This window comes from Halichoerus grypus, chromosome 7, assembly GCF_964656455.1.
Source record: "Halichoerus grypus chromosome 7, mHalGry1.hap1.1, whole genome shotgun sequence".
NCBI classification, from domain to species: Eukaryota; Metazoa; Chordata; class Mammalia; order Carnivora; family Phocidae; genus Halichoerus; species Halichoerus grypus.
The window spans coordinates 38,514,569-38,541,927 of record NC_135718.1 but is presented as its reverse complement, the minus strand read 5'-3'; the positions used below and the strand labels follow the sequence as shown (position 1 = coordinate 38,541,927).

At 40.1% G+C, this 27,359-nt stretch overlaps 1 protein-coding gene across 1 annotated transcript; it reads right to left on the bottom strand.

Annotated features, from left to right (window-relative positions):
- Positions 1–23,290: 23,290 nt before the first annotated feature.
- LOC118549509 (olfactory receptor 6C74-like) lies at positions 23,291–24,268 on the bottom strand. Its single transcript, XM_036113931.1, has one exon. The coding sequence runs from the start codon at positions 24,257–24,259 to the stop codon at positions 23,291–23,293; it is 969 nt and encodes a 322-aa protein (XP_035969824.1). The 5' UTR covers positions 24,260–24,268.
- Positions 24,269–27,359: the final 3,091 nt, after the last annotated feature.

The following is a 27,359-nucleotide window of genomic DNA, read 5'->3' as shown; positions in this document are numbered from 1 at the left end:
ATTTATTACCAATAGGATGTATGAAGGAAAATATTTTCATATTTTGAACAGAATGAAAAATGAACATAACATCAAAATCTGTGGGATGGAGCTAAAGCAGTGTTTCTGGGGAAATTTATAGTGTTACATGATGATAAGTAAGTTGCAAGTCTTGCCCATACTCAGTGGAAGGATATTACACAAGAGTGTGAAAACCAGGAGGTGGGGATAATTGGAGGCCACCTGAGAGTTTATATGCCACACCACCTTTGTAAGATTTCCATTGGAACAGAGTTAGAAAGTTAGTCCAAAGTAAATCTGTCCTTAGAGAAGGAGAATGGATTTTATTAGTCCTTTACTCAGAAAGTGTTTAGAGAAAAAGTGACTAATCTCTCCTTTCCCTTCCCATCTCCTCTCTCTGTCTCCATCCGAACACAGTCCCTTCATGAAGCTAGTGTTAATGGTGGAGTTTGTAGTCTCCTTAAATACTCATGTGCTTGAATACTCATGTGTTAACTATACTTTAGTATATTTAATGGGTATTTTCTTTTTATAAAGGTGAGATCATATGGATTACATTAATTTTAAAGATATTTATTTATTTATTTATTTATTTATTTATTTATTTGAGAGAGCGAGTGGGAGCACGAGATGGGGGAGGGTCACAGGGAGAAGCAGACACCCCACTGAGCAGGGAGTCTGATGCAGGCTTGATCCTGGGACTCCGGGATCATGACATGAGCCAAAGGCAAACGCTTTAACCGACTGAGCTACCCAGGCACCCATATTGATTACATTAATTTTAAACTTGCTTTATTCTCTTAAACTTTTTATTTAACTTTTCACTTTGAAATAACTTCAGACTTACCAAAAAAGTTGCAAACTGAACCCAAGGAATTCTCATATACCTTCATACAGCGTCCTAAAATATTAACATATAACTAGAGAGTAATGATCAAAACCAGGAAATTAACATTTTATTTGCAGATCTTATTCATATTTTGTCAGACATCCTACTAAATGTCCTTCTACTGGTACAAGATCCAATCTAGAGCATGTGTTGCATCTGTGCATAGTTTCTTGCTTCCTAGACCTTCTCTGATCTGGGATAATTTCTTCCATATTTCATTGATTTTCATGACTTTGATACTCTTGAAGAGTGCTGACTATTTATTCTATACAATGATGCTCAGAGGGGGAAAGATGGCAGAGCAGTAGGGGACCCTATTTCAACTGGTCCCTGGAATTGAGCTGGATATCTACCAGACCACTCTGAGCACCCATGAAACCAGCCTGAGATGTAAGAAGATCTGGATCTCTACAAACAGAATACTGCAGGTGGTTGGTTTTGAGGTAGGAAGCAGGGAGCCGTGATTCCGCGGGCAGATATCAGAGGATAAATGGCAGCAGGAGGGTGCCTGGCCGTGGGGATCCTACACTGCTGGTGAGCGACAGCCTCATGCGCTGGGGACAGGCACAGACTCACAGACTGGTAGCAGCGGGGAAAGGACTTTAAGGCAGCCCCCAGGACGGAAACCCAGAGTGGTGGGGTCGCACGCGCGCGAACTGGGAGCGGCTGGCGGTTTTAGAAGCACAAAGGGCAGAGACGTGCCCCGACCTGGAGGCAGGACTGGGAGTGCTGCGGAGGGGCGCACAACACAGGCCACTGCAGTTTATAGCAGCACGGACAGAAATGGAGACGGTGTGGCCTGCAGAGCTCACTGAAGAACAGACTGCGATCTCTCTGCTCTGAGGCAGAGGGTTGGAAACGGTCTCTTCTGCTCTGACTCGAGGAAGAGATGCGGAAAGCTTCCAGGGAAAACCGCCAGAGAACAAAAGCCCCCAAAACTGATTCCCACTGAGCCCATCCCCTGCCACAGGGGGGCAGGGCAACTCCGCCGAAACAGGGTTGCCTGAGTAACAGCGCGGCAGGCCCCTCCCGCAGAAGACAGGCTGGGAAAACAAGAGGCCAGCAACCCTAAGGTCCCAAGAAAACAGGTGCATCTTGCTTGGGTTCTGGTCAATAATTTGGACTCTATACATTCCCTCAAACACCCATCAACAGAATGACTAGGAGGAGGAGCCCCCAAAACAGAAAAGACTCAGAGATTATGACTTATGCTGCAGATTTACAAATGGATGCAGATACAACCAAGATGTCGGAGATGGAATTCAGGCTAGCAATTGTGAAGACAATGGCTAGAATGGAGAAATCAATTAATGGCAACATAGAGTCTCTAAGGGCAGAAATGAAAGGTGAATTGGCAGAACTTAAAAATGCTATCAATGAGATCCAATCCAATCTAGATAATCTTACAGCTAGGGTAACTGAGGCAGAAGAGCGAATAAGCAACCTGGAAGACAATATAATAGATAAAAAGGGAAAAGAGGAGGCCAGGGGAAAACAACTCAGAATCCATGAAAATAGAATCAGAGAAATAAGTGACACCATGAAGCATTCCAATGTCAGAATAATTGGAATCCCGGAGGGAGTGGAGAGAGAGAGAGGACTAGAGGATGTATTTGAGCAAATCGTAGCTGAGAACTTCCCTAATCTGGAGAATGAAACAAACATTCGCATCCTAGAGGCAGAGAGGACCCCTCCTAAGATCAAGGAAAACAGGCCAACACCCCAGCATGTAATAGTAAAACTTGCAAATCTTAGAACCAAGGAAACCATCTTAAGGGCAGTTAGAGGGAAGAGATTCCTTACGTACAGAGGGAGGAACATCAGAATAACATCAGACCTATCCACAGAGACCCAGCAAGCCAGAAAGGCCTGGCAAGACATATTCAGGGTACTAAATGAAAAGAACATGCAGCCAAGAGTACTTTATCCGGCACGGCTTTCCTTTAGAATGGACGGAGAGATGCAGAGCTTCCACGACCGGCAGAAACTGAAAGAATATGTGACCACTAAGCCGGCCTGACAAGAAATATTAAGGGGGGTTCTATAAAAGGAGAAAGACCCCAAGAGTGATCTACAACAGAAATTTACAGGAACAATCTATAAAAATGATGTCTTCACAGGCAACATGATGACAATTAATTCATATCTTTCAATAATCACTCTCAACGTGAATGGCGTAAACGCTCCCATAAAATGACACAGGGTTGCAGATTGGATAAAAAGACAGGACCCATACATATGCTGTCTACAAGAGACTCATTTTGAACCTAAAGATACATCCAGACTGAAAGTGAAGGGATGGAGATCCATCTTCCATGCCAGCAGACCCCAAAACAAAGCTGGGGTAGCAATTCTTATATCAGACAAATTAGATTTTAAACTAAAGTCTGTAATAAGAGACACAGGAGGACACTATATCATTCTTAAAGGGTCTATCCAACAAGAAGATCTAACAATTGTAAATATCTATGCCCCCAACATGGGAGCAGCCATCTACATAAGCCAACTGTTAACCAAAATAAAGAGTCATATTGATAACAATACATTAAGTGTAGGAGACCTCAATACTCCACTCTCAGCAATGAACAAATCATCTAAGCAGAAGATCAACAAGGAAACAAGAGCTTTGAATGATACATTGGACCAGATGGACCTCATAGATATTTACAGAACATTCCATCCTAAAACAACAGAATACTCATTCTTCTCAAGCGCACATGGAACTTTCTCCAGAATAGACCACATACTGGGTCACAAATCAGGTCTCAACCGATACCAAAAGATTGAAATTATTCCCTGCATATTCTCAGACCACAATGCTCTAAAACTGGAACTCAATCACAAGAAAAAATTTGGAAGAAATTCAGACACTTGGAAGCTAAAGACCACTCTGCTCAAGAATGTTTGGGTCAATCAGGAAATCAAAGAAGAACTTAAACAACTCATGGAAATCAATGAGAACGAAAACACATCGGTCCAAAACCTATGGGATACTGCAAAGGCGATCCTAAGGGGGAAATACATAGCCATCCAAGCCTCACTCAAAAAAAACAGAAAAATCCCGAATTCACCAACTAACTCTACACCTTAAAGAACTAGAGAAGAAGCAACAAATGATGCCTAAGCCATGCATTTGAAGAGAAATAATTAAAATTAGAGTAGAAATCAATGAATTAGAAACCAGAAACACAGTAGATCAGATCAACGAAACTAGAAGTTGGTTCTTTGAAAGAATTAATAAGATCGATAAACCACTGACCAGACTTATCCAAAAGAAAAGAGAAAGGACCCAAATTAATAAAATTATGAATGAAAGGGGAGAGATCACGACTAACACCAAGGAAATAGAAACAATTATTAGAAATTATTATCAACAACTATATGCCAATAAACTGAGCAATCTGGATGAAATGGAGGCCTTCCTGGAAACCTATAAGCTGCCAAGACTGAAACAGGAAGAAACTGACAACCTGAATAGGCCAATAACCAGTAACGAGATTGAAGCAGTGATCAGAAACCTCCCAAAAAACAAGAGTCCAGGGCCTGATGGATTCCCTGGGGAATTCTACCAAACATTCAAAGAAGAAATAATACCTATTCTATTGAAGCTGTTTCAAAAAATAGAAACCGAAAGAAAACTTCCAAACTCATTCTATGAGGCCAGCATGACCTTAACCCCCAAACCAGGCAAAGACCCCATCAAAAAGGAGACTTTCAGACCAATATCCCTGATGAATATGGATTCCAAAATCCTCAACAAAATCCTAGCTAATAGGATCCAACAATACATTAAAAGAATCATCCACCACGACCAAGTAGGGATTTATCCCTGGGATGCAAGCGTGGTTCAACATTCACAAATCAATCAATGTGATAGAACACATTAATAAGAGGGATAAGAACCATATGGTTCTCTCAATTGATGCAGAAAAAGCATTTGACAAAATACAACATCCTTTCCTGATTAAAACTCTCCAAAGTATAGGGATAGAGGGAACATTCCTCAAGTTCATAAAATCCATCTATGGAAAACCCACAGTGAATATCATCCTCAATTGGGAAAAGCTGAGAGCCTTTCCCTTAAGATCAGGAACACGTCAAGGATGCCCACTCTCGCCACTGTTGTTCTACATAGTACTAGAAGTCCTAGCAACAGCAATCAGACAGCAAAAAGAAATAAAAGGTATTCAAATTGGCAGAGAAGAAGTCAAACTCTCTCTTTTCGCAGATGACATGATACTTCATGTGGAAAACCCAAAAGACTCCACCCCCAAATTACTAGAACTCATCCAGCAATTCAGTAATGTGGCAGGATACAAAATCAATGCACAGAAATCCGTTGCTTTCTTATACACTAAGAACGCAACTGTAGAAAGAGAAATTAGAGAAACGATTTCATTTGCAATAGCACCAAAACCATAAGATACCTCGGAATAAACGTAACCAAAGAGGTAAAGGATCTATACTCTAGGAACTACAAAACACTCATGAAAGAAATTGAAGAAGACACAAAAAGATGGAAAAATATTCCCTGCTCATGGATCAGAAGAATAAACATTGTTAAAATGTCTATGCTACCCAGAGCAATCTATACCTTCAATGCCATCCCGATCAAAATTCCAATGACATTTTTCAAAGTGCTGGAACAAACAATCCTAAAATTTGTATGGAATCAGAAAAGACCCCGAATCGCCAAGGAAATGTTGAAAAAGGAAAACAAAGCTGGGGGCATCACGTTGCCCGATTTCAAGCTATATTACAAAGCTGTGATCACCAAGACAGCATGGTACTGGCACAAAAACAGACACGTAGACCAATGGAACAGAATAGAGAACCCAGATATGGACCCTCAACTCTATGGTCAAATAATCTTTGACAAAGCAGGAAAAAACATGCAATGGAAAAAAGACAGTCTCTTCAATAAATGGTGCTGGGAAAATTGGACAGCCACATGCAGAAGAATGAAAGTCGACCATTCTCTAACACTATTCACAAAGATAAACTGAAAGTGGATGAAAGACCTCAATGTGAGACAGGAATCCATCAAAATCTTAAAGGAGAACATAGGCAGTAACCTCTTTGACATCGGCCACAGCAACTTCTTTCAAGATACATCTCCAAAAGCTAGTGAAACAAAAGCAAAAATGAACTTTTGGGACTTCATCAAGATAAAAATCTTCTGCACAGCAAAGGAAACAGTCAACAAAACAAAGAGGCAACCCACAGAATGGGAGAAGATATTTGCAAATGACACTACAGATAAAGGGCTGGTATCCAAGATCTATAAAGAACTTCTCAAACTCAACACCCAAAAAACAAATAATCAAGTCAAAAATTGGGCAGAAGATATGAAAAGATACTTCTCTGAAGAAGACATACAAATGGCTAACAGACACATGAAAAAATGTTCATCATCATTAGCCATCAGGGAAATCCAAATCAAAACCACACTGAGATACCACCTTACACCAGTTAGAATGGCAAAAATGGACAGGGAAAGAAACAACAAATGTTGGAGAGGTTGTGGAGAAAGGGGAACCCTCTTACACTGTTGGTGGGAATGCAAGTTGGTATAGCCACTTTGGAAAACAGTGTGGAGGTGCCTCAAAAATTTAAAAATAGAACTACCCTATGACCCAGCAATTGCACTCCTGGGTATTTACCCCAAAGACACAGATGTAGTGAAAAGAAGGGCCGTATGCACCCCAATGTTCATAGCAGCAATGTCTGCAATAGCCAAACTGTGGAAAGAGCCGAGATGCCCTTCAACAGATGAATGGATAAAGAAGATGTGGTCCGTATATACAATGGAATATTACTCAGCCATCAGAAAAGATGAATACCCAAGTTTTACATCAACATGGATGGGACTGGAGGAGATTATGCTAAGTGAAATAAGTCAAGCAGAGAAAGTCAATTATCATATGGTTTCACTTATTTGTGGAACATAAGGAATAGCATGGAGGACATTAGGAGAAGGAAGGGAAAAATGGAGCGGGAGGAATTGGAGGGAATGAACCATGAGAGACTATGGACTCCGAGAAACAAACAGCGTTTTAGAGCGGAGGGGTGAGGGGGGATTGGTTAACCTGGTGATGGGTATTAAGGAGGGCACGTACTGCATGGAGCACTGGGTGTTACACGAAAACAATGGATCGTGGATCACCACATCAAAAACCAATGATGTATTGTATGGTGACTAACATAACATAATAATAATAATAAAAAAAAACAATGATGCTTAATGTGGGTTTGTCTGATTAAAGTTAGCTTGTGCATTTTTGTCAAAAATACTATAGAAATGACATTGTGCCTTTCTCAGGCATATAATGTCACCATATCTTATTACTGGTGATGTTACTTTACTGTTAGTTATAGGTAATCACTTGGTTAAAGTGGTGTCTGTTTAAAATTAGTAAAGTTACTAATTAGTATATTATTGGAAGATGCTTTGAGAGTATGTAAATATTCCATCCTTGTATTCTTGCCCACTCATTTAGTATCCAGTAATGATTCTTGCCTGAAACAATTATTACTGTGGTATTTTTCAAATGGTGATGTTCTATTTCCATCATTCCATCTACACTTGTTAGAATTCTACTATAAGGAAGTGGTTTTCCTTCTCCCACTATCTGTTTTTTAATTCAATTCTTTACCCATATCAGCATGGATGGACTCATGGATATTTGTTTTATTTAAGGTCTATATCTATTAGTACCACTCTTCCTTGTGTTGCTCAAACTGTTCCATATATGGCCACTGGGAGCCCCTTCAAGTTAGCTCCTGTGCCTTTTGACAGGTCTCCATTATTCTGGGGGCACCTCCTAACATCACACAGGAGCTCCAAGCTCATCTTGATCTTTCTTGTAGCAACATTGTAATCAGCCATTTTCCAAAGAGCTCTGGTTCCTTTTATTGGATTGACTTGGGCCATTTCAGCCCAATCACAATTGATGTGTGTCCCCATTGGTCATCTGAAGTTTTCAGTTCTTTAAGTGAGCTTCTTACCAGTGAGTTGAGCTGCATTTATTTTGTTTTCCTAGGACTGGTGGTGTGTAAGTCCTCACACACTCCCACATGCTTTATTGGATTATTTAGTTTTTGAAAATTATAAATAGGAATTTGTGATAGAAACTGTCCTCCTGGGAAAAGTACTACCTTTCTATACTGTCATTTCCTTTCACTGTTATTAACCAAGTTCTGACATTATCTCTGCTTTTTCTTGCCTATTTTGTTTGACCCTAGCTTGAATGTTAAAAGGGAAGCTTTTTTGAGCCCTCAGTGATAGGGATTTTCTCACTCACCATTCAGCTGGCTTTGGGGAAGTTGCTGTTAGGCCAGTTTTTGCTTTTGTTTATTGTTGGAACAATAAACCCTTCCTCTAAAAAACACTCAGTGGGAAGTTTCTGTCTTATCTGTGTAGAAGAGAAAGCACTTTAACATAGGAGGTCTTCATTCTTAGTTTTCCTACACAAGAGCTAATGATTTCTAGGCTATTAACTGTGTAGTTTTGAAATCAAAAGCCTGACACCCCATTTCATAAGGACCCCTGGATGTTGGCTATTGAGACTTGCTCTTTTTTTGTGCCACAAGGAGTCTCTCTGTGCCCACATCAAACCTTCAAGCAGAACTCATATGTATTCTCACTATAATAATAATTCTTGTGCTTAAATTCTAAAATAGCACAATTTCACTATGTGTGATTTGGAACTGCAAAGGCCATTATGGGGAACTTTTCAAATGGCAAAGACAAAGCATTTTAGAGTAGCTTCTGGAAAGAAGGAAACATACCAAATATTCAGAAGACAGTTTTTTAGATTGGTATGCTGGGGGTTCAAAACAAAATTTTGATTCCATTACAGCCTTCCTCAAAAATTCTCTGGGAAAAGCTAAAGTTAAGAACACACTTTATTCATATCACCATACACTGGTCCTCACTGTGGCTTCTTATGTTCTACCAGCTGTGATTTCACAACTTAGACTACTTTCCTCAAGGTCTTACCCAGAAGACTACTGATTTAATAGGTCATTCCTCAGTTCAGATTGCCAGAAAATATATCAGTGGAAGATGAATATAAGAGTCATATTAGAGCTATAATTAAAGACTTCCAAAACCACAGAAAAACCAAAGCATTGCTATGGGATTTTGAATTGTATTAGTCATTTACTGGCCAGGGATTTTAGATCTAGACCACTTAATCTTCCTCAGATAAAGACAAAATTTATTGAAAATTATCATGTGGGAGAGTTAAAATAGTTTTAAAAATTCCATCACGGAAAACACCTAACAAGGCCTAGAAACAGTAAGAAAGGAAAAGTAGGTCATTTTTGAACAGCTATAGTTACAAACAACAAAAAAAGACAACTCTAGAGAAGATTCTAGAATTCTGTTTCAAGAAACTTTTAAACAATATTCTGGGTGGACTCCATGCTAATGTGGAAGGATCCCTGTCCTCTCTTTGTATAAATGGTCTAAAACCTGAAATAGGGAACTTGGTCAGAAAATTGTATGAGAAATTGTAGATCCGGGGAATCTCCAATATATGGCTGAACATTTTCAGATGGGCTTAGAAAAACTTATAAGCTTAGGGCCAACAACAAGCTTATGCCATTGAGATAAAACAAAACATCCCTGAAAAAGAAATTGCATTGAAAGGCCCTCTACCATCTAAGAATTATAGAACTATTAATGAGGACATGTGCAGCTATATAAGCAAAAAGGTAATGGGAAAATTCAATGTCCTATTTTATCTATCTATGTATCTAAGTATCTATCTAGCTATGTGCTTTCAGTGGCTGCCCAAAGGGTTCCACCTCTTGGAATGTCTGTAGTCTTTGGTTCTTCATCAATGACACAGTTTTTTTTTTTTTTTTTAAGTTTTTATTTAAATTCTAGTTAGTTAACATAGTGTAATATTAGTTTCAGGTGTGCAATTTAGTGATTTGACGTTAAATACAACCACCAGTGCTCATCAAAAGTGCACTCCTTAGGGTGCCTGGGTGGCTCAGTTGGTTAAGCGGCTGCCTTTGGCTCAAGTCATGATCCTGGAGTCCCTGGATCGAGTCCCGCATTGGGCTTCCTGCTCGGCGGGGAGTCTGCTTCTCCCTCTGACCCTCCCCACTCTCATGTGCTCTCTCTCTCAAATAAAAAAAAAGTGCACTCCTTAATCCCCATCACCTATTTAACCCATTCCCCCACCCACCTCCTCCTTGGTAACCATAAGTTTGCTCTCAAGAGAATGTTCTCTCTCTCCCTCTCTCTTTCTGTACCTGAAGCTTTTTATTTTGATGTAGTCCCAATAGTTTATTTTTGCTTTTGTTTCACTTCCCTCAGGAGACCTACCTAATAAGGAGTTGCTCTGGTTCACTTCCCTCAGGAGACATACTTAATAAGGAGTTGCTCCAGCCGATGTGAAAGAGGTTATGGTCTGTGTTCTCCTCTAGGATTTTTATGGTTTCATATCTCACATGTAGGTCTTTCATCCATTTTGGATTTATTTTTGTGTATGGTGTAAGAACATGGTCTAGTTTCATTCTTCTGCAAGTTCCTGCCCGGTTTTCCCAACACCATTTGTTGAAGAGACTGTCTTTTTCCCATTGAATATTCCTTCCTGCTTTGTCCAAGATTAGTTGACATGTAGTTGTGGGTTCACGTCTGGCTTTCTGTTCTTTTCCATTGATCTATGTGTCTATTTTTGTGCCATCACTATACTGTTTTGATCACTATAGCTTTTTAATATAACTTGAAGTCTGGAATTATGATACCTCCAGCTTTACTTTTCTTTTTCAAGGTTGCTTTGGCTATTTGGGAGCTTTTGTGGTTCCATAGAAATTTTAGGATTGTTTGATTTAGCTCTGTGAAAAATAGTGTTGGCATTTTGATAGGGATTGCAGTAAATGTGTATATTGCTTTGGGTAAGCTTCTGCACGGTGAAGGAAACAGTCAACAAACTAAAAGGCAGCCTATGGAATAGGAGAAGATATTTGCGGGTGCCAGGGTGGTTCATTTGTTTAAGCAGCTGCCTTCAGCTCAGGTCATGATTCTGGAGTCCCAGGATCAAGTCCCACATCAGGCTCCCTGCTCAGCAGGGAGTCTGCTCTCCCTCTGACACTCCTCCTCTCAAGCTTTCTCTCTCAAATAAATAAATAAATAAATAAATAAATAAATATCTTTTAAAAAAGGAGAAGATATTTGCAAATGACATATCTGATAAAGAGTAAATATCTAAAATTTATAAAGAACTTATAAAATTCAACATCCAGAAAATGAATAGCCCAATTAAAAAATGTGCAGAAGATGTGATAAACCATTTTTTCAGAGATTACATACAGTTGGCCAACAGACACATGAAAAGATGCTCAGTATCATTCATCACTAGGGAAGTACAAATCAAAATTACAATGAGATACCACCTCACACCTCTCAGAATGGCTAACAACAACAGTGCAAGAAACATCAGTTGTTGGTGAAGATGTGGGAAAAGGGGAACCTTCTTACACTGTTGGTGGAAATGTAAACTGCTGAAGCCACTCTGGGAAATGGTATGGAGGTTTCTCAGAAAGTTAGAAATAGAAGTACGTTATCATCCAGCAATTGCACTACTAAGTATTTACCTAAAGGATACAAAAATACTAATTTGAAGAGATACATGCACCCCAATATGTATAGAAGCATAGTCAAATTATGGAAAGAGCCCAAATATCTGTTGACTGCTGAATGGATAAAGAGGATGTGGCATATATATGCAATGGAATATTACTCAGCCATCAAAAAGAATGAAATCTTGCCATTTCAAAGATGTGGACGGAGCTAAGGGTATTATGCTAAGTGAAATGTCAGTCAGAGAAAGACAAATACCATGTGATTTCACTCATGTGGAATTTAAGAAACAAAATGGAGCATAGGGGAAAAAAAGAGAGAGAGGAAAACCAAGAAATAGACTTTTAACTATAGAGAACAAACTGATGGTTACCAGAGGGGAGGTGGGTGGAGGGATGGGTGAAATAAGGGATAGGGATTAAGGAGTGCAGTTGTCATGATGAGCTCTGGTTGTTGTATGTAAGTGTTGAATCACTAAATTGTACAGCTGAAACTAATATTACACTGTACATTAACTAACTGAAATTTAAATAAAAACTTAAAGAAGTGGAAAAACTGGGCAGAGAAACTGAATAGACATCTTTCTAAAGAAGACATACAAATGGCCAACAAGTACATGAAAAGATGTTCCCCATCACTAAGGGAAATGCAATCATCACTAGGGGAAAAATACAAGTAAAACCACAATGAGATATCACTTCACACTTCTTTGGATGGCTATTACCAAAAAAACCCCACAAAGGATAAGAAGTGTTAGGAAGGATGTTGAGAAAAAAGGAACCCTTGTACACTATTAATTAAAATGTAAATTGGTGCAGCCACTCTGGTAAGCAATATAGTGTTTCCTTATACATTTCAAAATAGAATTACCATTTGATCCAGCAATCTCACCTCTGGGTATATATCCAAAGGAATTGAAATATGGATCTCAAAGAGATATCTGTACTCCCATGTTCACTGCAGCAGTTTTCACAATCGCTATGATGTGGAAATAACCTAAAAGTCCATGTAAAGAAGAATGGATAAATAAAATGTGGCAGGGTGGCTCAGTCATTAAGCATCTGCCCTCGGCTCAGTTCATGATCCCAGGGTCCTGGGATCGAGCCCCACATCGGGCTCCCTGCTCTGCAGGAAGCCTGCTTCTCCCTCTGCCTGCCACTCTCCTTGCTTGTGTTCCCTCTCTCACTGTGTCTCTCTCTGTCAAATAAATAAAATCTTTAAAAAATAAATAAATAAAATAAAATGTGGCATACATACATTATGGAATATCATTCAGCTTTTATAAAGAAGAAATGGCAGAAGCCACTTGCAACAACATGGATATACATGGAGGACATTATTCTAAGTAAAATAGGCCTGAAACGTAAAGACAAACACTGCATAATCTCACTTATACGTGGGATCTAAACAAATACATGGAAGCAGAGTGTAGAATGGTAGTTGTCAGGGGCTGGGGGAGGGGGAATTAGAGAGATATTGATCAAGTTCCAGTGATACAAAATAAATAAGTTCTGGAGTTCTGTATAACATAGGGCCTGTGATTAATAATAGCTTATTGCCTACTTAAAATTTTGCTAATAGGTAATATCTTAAATTAAGTGCTTTCGTCTACCATGTAATGATAAAAAAAATCAACAAAAGTGGCTAGAAGAAAATTTTGGAGGTGGTAGATAGGTATGGTCTTGGTAGTGATGATGGTTTCAAGGGTGTATACATATCTCTGAACACATCAGTTTCTATACATTAAGTATCTACAGCTTTTTGTATGTCCATCATTAATCAACTAAGTGGTTTAATTTTTATGATTGGATGTATCTTCAACACAGAATTTGTTCAGGGATTTGTCTCAATAAAACATTTTATAGGACCACAGTCTAGTGCATTAATCTCCACATTAGGGTTTGTCCTTCACTGGGTATGATCTATGGCTGGTAATGTCCATCCTGGATTTATAGACTAAGTATTAGATTTCTGGTGTTCATTTTTGTGTTTGTCAAACTCTTCAATCATAGTCTATCTCAAAGTAATATAAAGTGCATTTATCTAGTTTAAGTATAATAAATTATTATCAAATTCTGACTAAAACCTTGGGGAGGCTCACATTCTTTTCAGTACTTTGACCACAATTCTTTGATTTATTCTCTACATTCCTGAACTTCGACCACTTCACAACACTCTTGCATAATTCAACTTTTGGGGTAGACAATTATTTCCATGTTCATGCAGCATCTTGTTGCTATGTCCATGGGTATTTTCAAATGGATCCTAGAGATTATCTGGCTCAGTCTCCATATTTTATGGAGAAGGTGACTTAAGTGTTTTTGGAAGTTGACCAGTTAGTTGAAGGCAGCACCAGGCTTGTCCAGTGCAAATGATTCAGAGTCTACTCGGTTCATTTGCATTCCATTCCCACTGCCACCTCCCTAAACTATTATTCTCTTTCTTCCAATTCCTGTAACACTGTCTATACCTACTTTCCTACTCTGATCTTGGCTTTTCCACTCTTCTTTTTAAAATTTTATTTTATTATGTTAATCACCATACATTACATCATTAGTTTTTGATGTAGTGTTCCATGATTCATTGTTTGCGTATAACACCCAGTGCTCCACTCAGTACGTGCCCTCTTTAATACCCATCACCAGGCTAACCCATCCCCCTGCCCCCCCCCCAGAACTCTCAGTTTGTTTCTCAGAGTCTGTAGTCTCTCATGGTTCGTCTCCCCCTCTGATTTCCCCCCCTTCATTTTTCCCTTCCTGCTGTCTTTTTTTTTTTTTTTTTAAACATATAATGTATTATTTGTTTCAGAGGTACAGGTCTGTGATTCAACAGTCTTACACAATTCACAGCGCTCACCATAGCACATACCCTCTCCAATGTCTATCACCCAGCCATCCCATCCCTTCAACCCCCCACCACTCCAGCAACCCTCAGTTTGTTTCCTAGATTAAGAATTCCTCATATCAGTGAGGTCCTATGATACACATCTTTCTCTGATTGACTTATTTCGCTCAGCATAATACATGGAAGCAGAGTGTAGAATGGTAGTTGTCAGGGGCTGGGGGAGGGGGAATTAGTTGAGTCCAGTTCCATCCACATCATTGCAAATGGCAAGCTTTCATTCCTTTTGATGGCTGCATAATATTCCATTGTAGATATATACCACTTCTTCTTTATCCATTCATCTGTTGATGGACATCTTGGCTCTTTCCATAGTTTGGCTATTGTGGACATTGCTGCTATAAACATCGGGGTGCACGTACCCCTTTGGATCCCTACATTTGTATCTTTGGGGTAAATACCCAGTAGTGTAATTGCTGGGTTGTATGATGCTCTATTTTCAACTTTTTGAGGAACCTCCATACTGTTTTCCAGAGTGGCTGCACCAGCTTGCATTCCCACCAACAGTGTAGGAGGGTTCCCCTTTCTCTGCATCCCCACCAACATCTGTCATTTCCTAACTTGTTAATTTTAGCCATTCTGACTGGTGTGAGGTGGTATCTCATTGAGGTTTTGATTTGGATTTCCCTGATGCCGAGCAATGTTGAGCACTTTTTCATGTGTCTGTTGGCCATTTGGATGTCTTCTTTAGAAAAATGTCTGTTCATATCTTCTGCCCATTTTTTTTTTTTAAAGATTTTATTTATTTATTTGACAGAGAGACACGAGAGAGGGAACACAAGCAGTGGGAGTGGGAGAGGGAGAAGCAGGCTTCCCGCGGAGCAGGGAGCCCGATGCGGGGCTCGATCCCAGGGCCCTGGGATCATGACCTGAGCCGAAGGCAGCCGCTTAACGACTGAGCCACCCAGGCGCCCCTCTTCTGCCCATTTCTTGATTGGGTCATTTGTTCTTTGGGTGTTGAGTTTGATACGTCCTTTATAGATTTTGGATACGAGCCCTTTTCTGATACGTCATTTGCAAATATCTTCTCCCATTCTGTCATTTGTCTTTTGGTTTTGTTGACTGTTTCTTTTGCTGTGCAAAAGCTTTTTATCTTGATGAAGTCCCAATAGTTCATTTTTGCCGTTGCTTCCCTTGCCTTTGGCGATGTTTCTAGGAAGAAGTTGCTGTGGCTGAGGTTGAAGAGGTTGCTACCTGTGTTCTCCTTTAGGATTTTGATGGACTCTTTTCTCACATTGAGGTCTTTCATCCATTTTGAGTCTGTTTTTGTGTGTGGTGTAAGGAAATGGTCCAGTTTCAGTCTTCTGCATGTGGCTGTCCAATTTTCCCAGCACCATTTGTTGAGGAGACTGTCTTTTTTCCATTGGACATTCTTTCCTGCTTTGTGGAAGATTAGTTGACCATAGAGTTGTGGGTCCATTTCTGGGCTGTCTATTCTGTTCCATTGATCTATGTGTCTGTTTTTGTGCCAGTACCGTACTGTCTTGATGATGACAGCTTTGTAATAGAACTTGAAGTCCGGAATTGTGATGCCACCAGCTTTGCTTTTCTTTTTCAACATTCCACTGGCTATTCGGGGTCTTTTCTGGTTCCATACAAATTTTAGGATTATTTCTTCCATTTCTTTGAAAAAAGCTGATGGTATTTTGATAGGAATTGCATTGAATGTGTAGATTGCTCTAGGTAGCATTGACATCTTCACAATATTTGTTCTTCCAATCCATGAGCATGGAACGTTTTTCCATTTCTTTGTGTCTTCCTCAATTTCTTTCATGAGTATTCTATAGTTTTCTGAGTACAGGTTCTTTGCCTCTTTGGTTAGATTTATTCGTAGGTATCTTATGGTTTTGGGTGCAATTGTAAATGGGATCGATTCCTTAATTTCTCTTTCTTCTGTCTTGTTGTTGGTGTATAGGAATGCCACTGATTTCTGTGCATTGATTGTATATCCTGCCACTTTACTGAATTCCTATATGAGTTCTAGCAGTTTTGGGGTGGAGTCTTTTGGGTTTTCCACATAAAGTATCATATCATCTGCAAAGAGTGAGAGTTTGACTTCTTCTTTGCCGATTTGGATGCCTTTTATTTCCTTTTGTTGTCTGATTGCTATGGCTAGGACTTCTAATACTATGTTGAATAGCAGTGGTGAGAGTGGACATCCCTGCCGTGTTGCTGACCTTAGGGGGAAAGCTCTCAGTTTTTTCCCATTGAGAATGATATTCGCTGTGGGTTTTTCATAGATGGCTTTTATGACATTGAGGTATGTACCCTCTATGCCTATACTCTGAAGAGTTTTGATCAAGAAAGGATGCTGTACTTTGTCAAATGCTTTTTCTGCATTTATTGAGAGGATCATATGGTTCTTGTTCTTTCTTTGATTAATGTATTGTATCACATTGATTGATTTGTAGATGTTGAACCAACCTTGCAGCCCAGGGATAAATCCCACTTGGTCGCGGTGAATAATCCTTTTAATGTACTGTTGTATCCTATTGGCTAGTATTTTCGTGAGAACTTTTGCATCCATGTTCATCAAGGATATTGGTTTGTAATTCTCCTTTTTGATGGGGTCTTTGTCTGGTTTGGGGATTAAGGTAATGATGGCCTCATAAAACGAGTTTGGAAGTTTTCCTTCCATTTCTATTTTTTGGAACAGTTTCAGAAGAATAGGTATTAATTCTTCTTGAAATGTTTGGTAGAATTCCCCTGGGAAGCCATCTGGCCCTGGACTCTTGTTTGTTGGGAGATTTTTGATGACTGCTTCAATTTCCTTCATGGTTATGGGCCTGTTCAGGTTTTCTATTTCTTCCTGGTTTAGTTTTGGTAGTTGATACATCTCTAGGAATGCATCCATTTCTTCCAGATTATCTAATTTACTGGCATAGAGTTGCTCATAATATGTTCTTATAATTGTTTGTATTTCTTTGGTGTTGGTTGTGATCTCTGCTCTTCCATTCATGATTTTACTTATTTGGGTCATTTCTCTTTTCTTTTTGATAAGTCTGGCCAGGGGTTTATCAATCTTATTAATTCTTTCAAAGAACCAGCTCCTAGTTTTGCTGATCTGTTCTACTGTTCTTTGGTTTCTATTTCATTGATTTCTGCTCTGATCTTTACTATTTCTCTTCTCCTGCTGGGTTTAGGCTTTATTTGCTGTTCTTTCTCCAGCTCTTTGGGTGTAGGGTTAGGTTGTGTATTTGAGACCTTTCTTGTTTCTTAAGAAAGGCTTGTATTGCTATATACTTTCCTCTTAGGTCTGCCTTTGCTGCATCCCAAAGATTTTGAACAGTTGTGTTTTCTTTTTTTTTTTTTTTTTTAATTTTTTATTGTTATGTTAATCCCCATACATTACATCATTAGTTTTAGATATAGTGTTCCATGATTCATTGTTTGTGCATAACACCCAGTGCTCCATGCAGAACGTGCCCTCCTCAATACCCATCACCAGGCTAACCCATCCTCCCACCCCCCTCCCCTCTAGAACCCTCAGTTTGTTTTTCAGAGTCCATCGTCTCTCATGGTTCTTCTCCCCCTCCGATTTCCCCCCCTTCATTCTTCCCCTCCTGCTACATTCTTCTTCTTCTTTTTTTTTCTTAACATATATTGCATTATTTGTTTCAGAGGTACAGATCTGAGATTCAACAGTCTTGCACAATTCACAGCGCTTACCAGAGCACATACCCTCCCCAGTGTCCATCACCCAGTCACCCATCCCTCCCACCCCACCCCCCACTCCAGCAACCCTCAGTTTGTTTCCTGAGATTAAGAATTCCTCATATCAGTGAGGTCATATGATACATGTCTTTCTCTCTTTGACTTATTTCGCTACAGTTGTGTTTTCATTTTCATTTGTTTCCATGAATTTTTAAAATTCTTCTTTAATTTCTTGCTTGACCCATTCATTCTTTAGGAGGATGCTCTTTAGCCTCCATGTATTTGAGTTCTTTCCGACTTTCCTGTGTGATTGAGTTCTAGTTTCAAAGCATTGTGGTCTGAAAATAGGCAGGGAATGATCCCAATCTTTTGGTACCGGTTGAGACCTGATTTGTGACCTAGGATGTGATCTATTCTGTAGAATGTTCCATGGGCACTAGAGAAGAATGTGTATTCTGTTGCTTTGGGATGGAATGTTCTGAATATATCTGTGAAGTCCATTTGGTCCAGTGTGTCATTTAAAGCCTTTATTTCCTTGTTGATCTTTTGCTTAGATGATCTGTCCATTTCAGTGAGGGGGGTGTTCAAGTCCCCCACTATTATTGTATTGTTGTCGATGTGTTTCTTTGCTTTTGTTATTAATTGGCTTATATAATTGGCTGCTCCCATGTTAGGGGCATAGATATTTACAATTGTTAGATCTTCTTGTTGGATAGACCCTTTAAGTAGGATATAGTGTCCTTCCTCATCTCTTATTATAGTCTTTGGTTTAAAATCTAATTTTTTTTTTTTTTTTTTTTAAGATTTTATTTATTTGACAGAGAGAGACACAGCGAGAGCAGGAACACAAGCAGGGGGAGTGGGAGAGGGAGAAGCAGGCCTCCCGCTGAGCAGGGAGCCCGATGCGGAACTCGATCCCGGGACTCCGGGATCATGACCTGAGCCGAAGGCAGACGCTTAACGACTGAGCCACCCAGGCGCCCTAAAATCTAATTTGTCTGACATAAGGATTGCCACCCCAGCTTTCTTTTGGTGTACATTAGCATGGTAAATGGTTTTCCACCCCCTCACTTTCAATCTGGAGGTGCCTTTGGGTCTAAAATGAGTGTCTTGCAGACAGCATATCGATGGGTCTTGTTTTTTTTATCCGATCTGATAGCCTGTGTCTTTTGACTGGGGCATTTAGCCCATTTACATTCAGGGTAACTATTGAAAGATATGACTTTAGTGCCATTGTATTGCCTGTAAGGTGACTGTTACTATATATTGTCTGTGTTCCTTTCTGGTCGATGTTACTTTCAGGGTCTCTCTTTGGTTAGAGGACCCCTTTCAATATTTCTTATAGGGCTGGTTTTGTGTTTGCAAATTCCTTTAGTTTTATTTTGTCCTGGAAGATTTTTATCTGTCCTTCTATTTTCAGTGACACCCTAGCTGGATATAGTATTCTTGGCTGTATATTTTTCTCATTTAGTGCTCTGAATATATCATGCCAGTCCTTTCTGGCCTGCCAGGTCTCTGTGGATAGGTCTGTTGCCAGTCTAATGTTTTTACCATTGTAGATTACAGAGTACTTGTCCCAAGCTGCTTTCAGGATTTTCTCTTTGTCTCTGAGACTTTTAAGTTTTACTATTAAATGTTGGGGTGTTGACCTATTTTTATTGAATTTGAGGGGGGTTCTCTGTGCCTCCTGGATTTTGATGCCTGTTTCCTTCCCCAAATTACCCCAAATTAGGGACGTTCTCTGCTATAATTTGCTCCAATATACCTTCTGCCCCTCTCTCTTTCTTCTTTTTCTGGGATCCCAATTATTCTAATATTGTTTTGTCTTATGGTATCATTTATCTCTCGAATTCTGCCCTCGTGATCCAGTAGTTGTTTATCTCTCTTTTTCTCAGCTTCTTTATTTTCCATCATTTGGTCTTCTATATCACAAATTCCCTCTTCTGCCTCATTTATCCTAGCAGTTAGAGCCTCCATTTTTGAATGCACCTCATTAATAGCCTTTTTGATTCAACTTGGTTAGATTTTAGTTCTTTTATTTCTCCAGAAAAGGTTTCTCTAATATCTTCCATGCTTTTTTCAAGCCCAGCTAGTATCTTTAAAATCGTCATTCTGAACTCTAGTTCTGACATCTTACTAATGTCTGTATTGATTAGGTCCCTGGCAGCCGGTACTGCCTCTTGGTTTTTTTTTTTTTTTTTTTGAGGTGATTTTTTCTGTCTTGTCATTTTGTCCAGAGGAGAATAGATGAATGAGAGAACAAAGTGTAACAGGGTCACAACGACCCCAGAAAAATATACACTAAACAAATCAGAAGAGACCTGAAACTGGGGGAAAAGAAAGGGAAAGAAAGAAAAAAGAAAAAAAAAACAGAATATGATCAAATATGATCAGGCTGGTGCATTGATCGGTGCCACTCACTAGATTTTGGGCATATTTTGGTCTGTTAGAAGCAAGTGCCTCCCAAAATTTGAAAGAAAGAAAAACTTATATATGTACAAAAATAAGGGTAAATGCGATGAAGGGATAGAATATGACTGTAAAGATGAAAATTATAAGATATTTCATAAAAGGAATTGATAAGAAGTTGGTTGAACAAAGAAAGAAGAGGATTTTAAAAAAAGGGGGGAGAGAATGTGATCAGGCAGGAGACTAGAACAAAGCCATACACTAGAGATTTACAGTATGTTTTGGTCTGTTAGAAGAAACTGTATCCCAAATTAAAGAGAATACAACTTGTATATATATACCAAAAATAAGGTTAACTACTCTGAAGCGATAGAATATGACTCTAAAAATGAAAAATAAAAAAGATTTTTTTAAAAAAGGGATTGATAAGATGTTGGTTGAAAAAGGGAAAAAGAAAAATTCAAAAAAAAAAAAGAAAAAGAAAAAAAAGAAAATTAAAAAAATTAACTTTGAAGACTAAAGAATCATGGTAAAAAAGCCATGGATTCTATGTGCATTATTCCCCTGGCGCTGGAGTTCTGCCGTTCTCATTGATCGGTAAACTTGGTCTTGGCTGGCTGTTCTTGCTGATCTTCTGGGGGAGGGGCCTGTTGCCATGGTTCCCAAATGTCTTTGCTGGAGGCGGAATTGCCCCACCCTTGCCAGGTCCGGGCTAAGTAATCTGCTCGGGTTTGCTCTCGGGAACTTTTGTTCCCTGCAAGCTTTCCGTACAGCTTTGGAGGACAAGAGTGAAATGGCGGCCTCCCAATCTCCACCCCAGAGGAGCCAAGAACTCGGGGCCCCACTCCTCAGTGCACCCCCAGAGAAAAGCAGTCAGTCACTCCCGTCTCCCCGGTCTCCGGCCACACTCCGTGCTCACCCGGCCTGTGACTGAGTGTTTCTATCTCTGGCACCCAACCCCGTGTGGAGTCTCCAAACCCAGCAGATCCCTGCGGCGCACTCCTGCGCCACTCCTCCCGGGGGAGGAAGGGGAGTCTCCCCCGATCTGTCGCTTGTTGGGTCCCTGCTGGAAGCGCAGTGGCCCGACTGTGCCGCAGATCACGGTTTATGGCAACCCTGAGCTGAGAGCCCACTCCTCGGCTCCGTCTCTGCAGCCAGCTTCTGTGCTCTGATACCTGGGCGCCCCCGGTCTTTCTGTGACCCTGAGGGTCCTGAGACCACACAGTCCCAGAGAGGGTTCCACCCCCTGCTTAGCCACTAGGGTGACGTGCCTCAGCAGAGCTGACTTCTAAAAGTTCCAATTTTGTGCTCTGCTGCTCTATCACTTGCCAGAAGTGGCCGTCGGAGGCCCTCTCCCCCACCGTTTATCTTCCCGAATATCGCCTTGGATTCACTTCTCCGCACATCCTACCTTCCAGAAAGTGGTCGCTTTTCTGTTCAGAGAGTTGCTGCTATTCTTTCCTTCAATCTCCTGTTGAGTTCGTAGGTGTTCAGAATGGTTTGATCCCTATCCAGCTGAATTCCTGGGACCAGATAAAATTTAGGTCTCCTACTCCTCCACCATCTTGCTCCTCCTCTTCCAAACTCTTTTTTATACCATGTATACAGCCAATCATCTGTGATTTTTTTAGGACATGTTTGATATTTCCTCATTGTCAATGAGATGAATTCTGAACTTTGTAATGGGACCATGCAGGCCAAATAGGATCTATTCATGGTGTACAGTGTGTTTCATAAAATACATATGATTATTATCTAACCTCAGGGTTTGCCTAAAGAGAAACAAAATAAAAAATTGTCTTAATAATTTTAGAAATGTTTCTTTTGAAGAATAAGTAGATACATTCTAGCTGCCAAATATTTGGAAAAAGTACACAAGTTTTAAGGATTGAGATAATGGAAATGTTGGTTTTAAAATAGATTATCAATCAGAAGATAACCTTATAGTTGACAACACAATTCAATGAGTAAAAATGTTTAATTCGTTTATTTTCATTAGTAATATGAAGTAGATAAATAAATGACTTGAATTTTGGAAGAAATTACAAAAGTATGAAGCAAGAAGTAAGAAGCAATAAGTGCTCCCTTCCACTGATATACACATGTATCTGTGGTAACAGCTTTAGGATAGGAACCAACCATAAATATGTATAATGCATCTGAGGGGCTGGAGCTAAAATAAATAATTTAGGAAATAGGAGCTGGTCAGCCATGGGATGGTGTGGTCATTCCCTCTCTTTAGAGAATGATCTAAGCCTGAGAACAGTTCTGTTTCCCTCCAGCATGGGATTGACACATGCATATGTAGCTAAGCTAAGGGCCAAGAATAGCACATCTGATGCAAACCATATATATTCCAAGATGAAGGGTACTATGAGCATTATTTCCTTGGGCTAGGCATGGAGGGAATATGGACTGAAGTATTGGTAGTATTCCTATAATTTCCTTCATAACCAGAAAGTAATAAACAACCTTCTATTGTTTTAATTATCTAAATGCCTTTTGGTTAATCATCAGTGCATTGTGCCATGATTATGCCTAGAAAGAAGTGAAATAAAAAGTGTATAACTTACTAAATTTAGGAAATTTCAAGCATATCTTTATATCAGAGGGAATAAAAAATTCAGTAAAGGATATTGCAATTAATTGTCATCAAAATATGGAATATTTAGGGAGAAGATAGTATGCACATCAAGGTAAAATGTAGCCTTGAAAAAACAGACTTCCATTTTCCTAAGGATGTGCAAGGTCAAGTGAGATCTGCCAGAGACCCTGCACTACAACTCTGTGGACTGCTACACTGGCCAGAATGAGGACTCAGGGTTCTCTAAGGTCTTCTAGTCCAAGGCCATGTGATTTTTTTTATCTTGATATTTCATTCTGCACATTGTCTCCCTCAGAGCCTGGTGGACCTGCTTGTTCCGCAGAGTGTAGATGACAGGGTTGAGCAGTGGGGTCACCACCGTGTTCACAAGGGCAGCCTCCCTGTTGGAGTCCAGCCTGTTCATTTGCTTTGGTTTCACATATATAAACACACAGCTGCCATATATCAGAGAGAGGACTATGAGGTGAGAAGAGCAGGTGGAGAAAGCTTTCTGTTGCTCCTTGGCTGATGGGAGTCGCATGATTGTGACTACTATGTTGCTGTAGGCAATGATGGTTATGATAAGGGATGTCAAAAGGATAAACAAGGCAAGGACGAAGGCCAACATTTCAACAGACCTGGTGTCAGAACAGGAGAGATGAATCAGGGGGCCAAGGTCACAGAAGAAGTGGGGGATGACATGGGGACCACAGAAGGATAACTGGGAAATCTTTACTAGTGGACCAGTGATGAGAGGGAAGGGCAATGTGAAGCAGGCAGTGACCAGGAGGAAGCAAGTCTTCAGGTTCATGATGGTCGGGTAATGCAGAGGCTTGCAAATGGCCACATACCGATCCAGAGACATCACTGCTATGAGGAGGAAACCTGCTGCTCCCAGAAATACAAAGACAAAGGCTTGTATGAAACAGGCAGGAAAGGAAATAGTTTGCTTGCCTAAAAGAAGGATGACCAGCAACTTAGGAATAACAGCACTTGTAAAGCAACACTCAAAGAAGGAGAAAGTGCTGAGGAAAAAGTACATAGGTGTGTGGAGCCGGGAGTCAGCACAGGTGATGGTGACTATGACGGCATTGCCTGCAATGGATGCCAGGTAAGCCAGCAGGTGCACCAGGAAGAGGACCTTTCCCAGGTGCTGGATGGCAGGAAACCCCTCCAAAGTGAATTCTTGGACAGTTGTAACATTCCCCATTTCCATGGGCATGTCTTTCCACAGCAGTGTCACTGGGGTACTTAACCTACAATGAAGACATCAGGAAACACAAAGGTTTTAGAGGAACATGATTAAGTTATTTGACTATCAGAGAAGGTGGAGAGGCAGATAGTAAAGTGGTTTAGTCAGTTGGTTCTTGAATCAGAAGGCCCAGAGTTCAATACACATCAATACTGATTTCTAACTTCTGAGAGATCAGTAATATTTGGTAAGGTAGTTAACTTCTGTGAACTTCACTTTCACCCTCTATAAAATGAAGATGATAGGATCTACCTGTTCATGTTCTTATGAGACTTAATTAAGATAAATCATGTAACTCACTTGGCATATGATGCCAATGTTTCTTATGTGTTCCTCAAATTCTAAGTGTAATATTATGATCATTAGTATTATGCTTAAATAGAGTTTAATTATGCAGAGTTATTGACATTTTTTTAGTTATACATTTTATTGTTTTTATAACATTAATTTGTAAGTAAACATAACAATAATGTTAGTAATATTCCCTTTGACTATCCCTTTTAAAATATGCAGCACATTCTATGGTCCATCATCGTCTGTTGAGAACTTATGCTTTTTCTACGTTCATCACAGAAATTCAGTATTTCTATTACTCACCATATTAACCACGATCCCCTTCTTTTAAGAGCAGAAACTAAGGCTTACAGAGTTCTAGAGAGCTTAAGTCACATAGCTGGGACTTTAGCCAGAATGCCCGAATTTGAAGTAATTGCTATTTCCAAATGCAGTGACAAAATATTTTAAAACAGGAACAAATCTATTCTTGATGACCTCTCAACCTTAAGTGAAAGATTAGCTTTATTTATCTTACTTAGTTCTATCCTTAGATAATATCACTTATGTGTTACAGACCTGTGGAATGACATGGGGCTTAGAAAGGCTCTACTTTAACACAAGCATTTTATAGAAAAGACTGGAGACCACAGACATTGGGGGTTGCTCAACAACATGAGGTAAGTTGTAAATCTAGGATTTACCACCTACCTTCCCATGGTTCATGCTGGCCTGTGACAGAAGTGGGTGTGATAAAGTTCATGGGATTAACCCACTTATGAGGATATGCTGGGCACCTGACACTCACATACTCACTCTTAGATCAAAGGTCAGTGAACATTCTTCTCTCTTCAGTCCTCTCAATCAGTAACTTCTCTCACAATGGTTTTTGGCTCCAGCATCTCAATTCTAAGCTAAAGGTCAGCAGTGTGGAATGTGTCACTCTCACTAATGCACCGTGGGCCTGGAATTTTGAAGGGCTGCTCATGGAACTGAACTGCTAACCCCTTAGTGGCACAGCCTGAAGGAGCCTCTCCTGTTCCTGTTGACGCCAGTAAGTCCACCAAGTCACCAGGGTCCCTGAGGCCAGGCATACATAGAAGAGTCACCATATGGGAGGCAGGGCTTCCTTCCTTTGCAGCTGTTGTCTTCAAAGAAATCAAGAACCCATTTTGGGCTGAGGGGAAAGGAGAGGAGAAGGAAATTCATTTGTCACAGCCTGTTGTCCTGGAGTGAGGTGAATATGCATCCCATACTGCCAGTGTTCTGGCTGATAATGCCCTGTTTCCATAGCAAAACAAGGCTATATGGCACCCCAGACCACTGAAACCCCAGTAAGGAGCAGAGGGACCAAAACAACCACATTTCACTGCCCCAAATACTGGGCTAGTGCTGGACTCCCAGACTATTTAGCATTCTCATGAATGAAATATCTGGTTCTGCCTTCCCCACTGGTAGAAGCCCACCTAACATGCAATATTGCTGTCAGTTAATGGGAGCAGACAGCTTTTTATGGGTTTAGCCCTGGTTGCTGTGGAGACAAGGATCCTTCTGCAGCAGTGTTCCACGTCATGGGCGCACCTGTTCCATCATATGCTCACCTTTCCATGTGGAGAAGCATCCTTGTTTTACTGCATCAACAATGAAGAGATGCTGATGTGCAAGTCTGAGGTTCTGTGATATTTTTACCACAAGACTGATCACCAAGCAGGATTGACCCAACCAGTGAGCAGAGAGTATAGGTCCCCAAACCTTATTAGATGCTGACGAAACAGCAGAAAGTAAAGTCACGGCTGGTGTCTTAGGGGCAGCTAATTGGTTACTGTTGAGAACAAGAATTACTGATGCAACCTTTAAATTTATCTTCCCTTGTGTGTGGTGATGCTGACTCCCAAATGTCCACACTGTTCTCTGCCAAGATTTTTCAAGGAAATTATATGACAATTTCTCAAGGGTTTTTTAATCCCAAGTTGAATATTGCTACTGATTTTAGGTAAAAGTCCAGACTACAACTTTCTACATGTGATGTATGCACTGAGGCCAGAGCATAGTTGTAAAAGAACAGATTTTATGGTGAGAAACAGCTGGATCACACCCTGGCTTTCAGGAGGCTTTTGGAAAGATACTGGTGAAGTCCACCTTTTATTCACACATTCTTCATGCTTCCATCAATATTATGATTCTTTTCATTGCATATTTTCATCTTAAGAATATTTTCATTGTGCTCCCCAATCTTTTTGAAAAACGAACACACACATTTTTTCCTCTTTAGGGAAGAAGGGGGCATGGCATGGTAGGTGGTTTCTGTAACATCTGTAACCTGTCAGACCCCTCTCGAAAAGTTTCTGGGATGTGTATCCCCAGATCTTTTTAGATGCAGAAGAGGAAGAGATGTTAGCCTGAGGGTGGAGAAGCTGTATCCATAGCAACCACTGTGTTGGAAAGGTGCTTCTTCTCCTGGATATCTCAGCTGGGCTTCAGTGGCAGGAATGATCCATTTTTCTGTGGCCTCTGGTTTCCCATCCAGAGCCTGATAAGAGGACTAAACTCTTTTACTTGCTGGCAATCCTGGGGTATATGGTAGCTGGAAATTTGTTCTGCCTGAATATGCCCTCATCATTATTGATCTTACAAGGTCAAGGCAAATATTATAGAGACTTTCATGAGTATTCATATGGGTCCCACCTTCCCACAAGTATACAAAATCATTTTTACAACATCTGTCCATCTACACGCTCTATTCTCAGTTCATGGCAAACTTGGACCTCATTGTGATTTTCTTAGTTGGAAGTAGGGA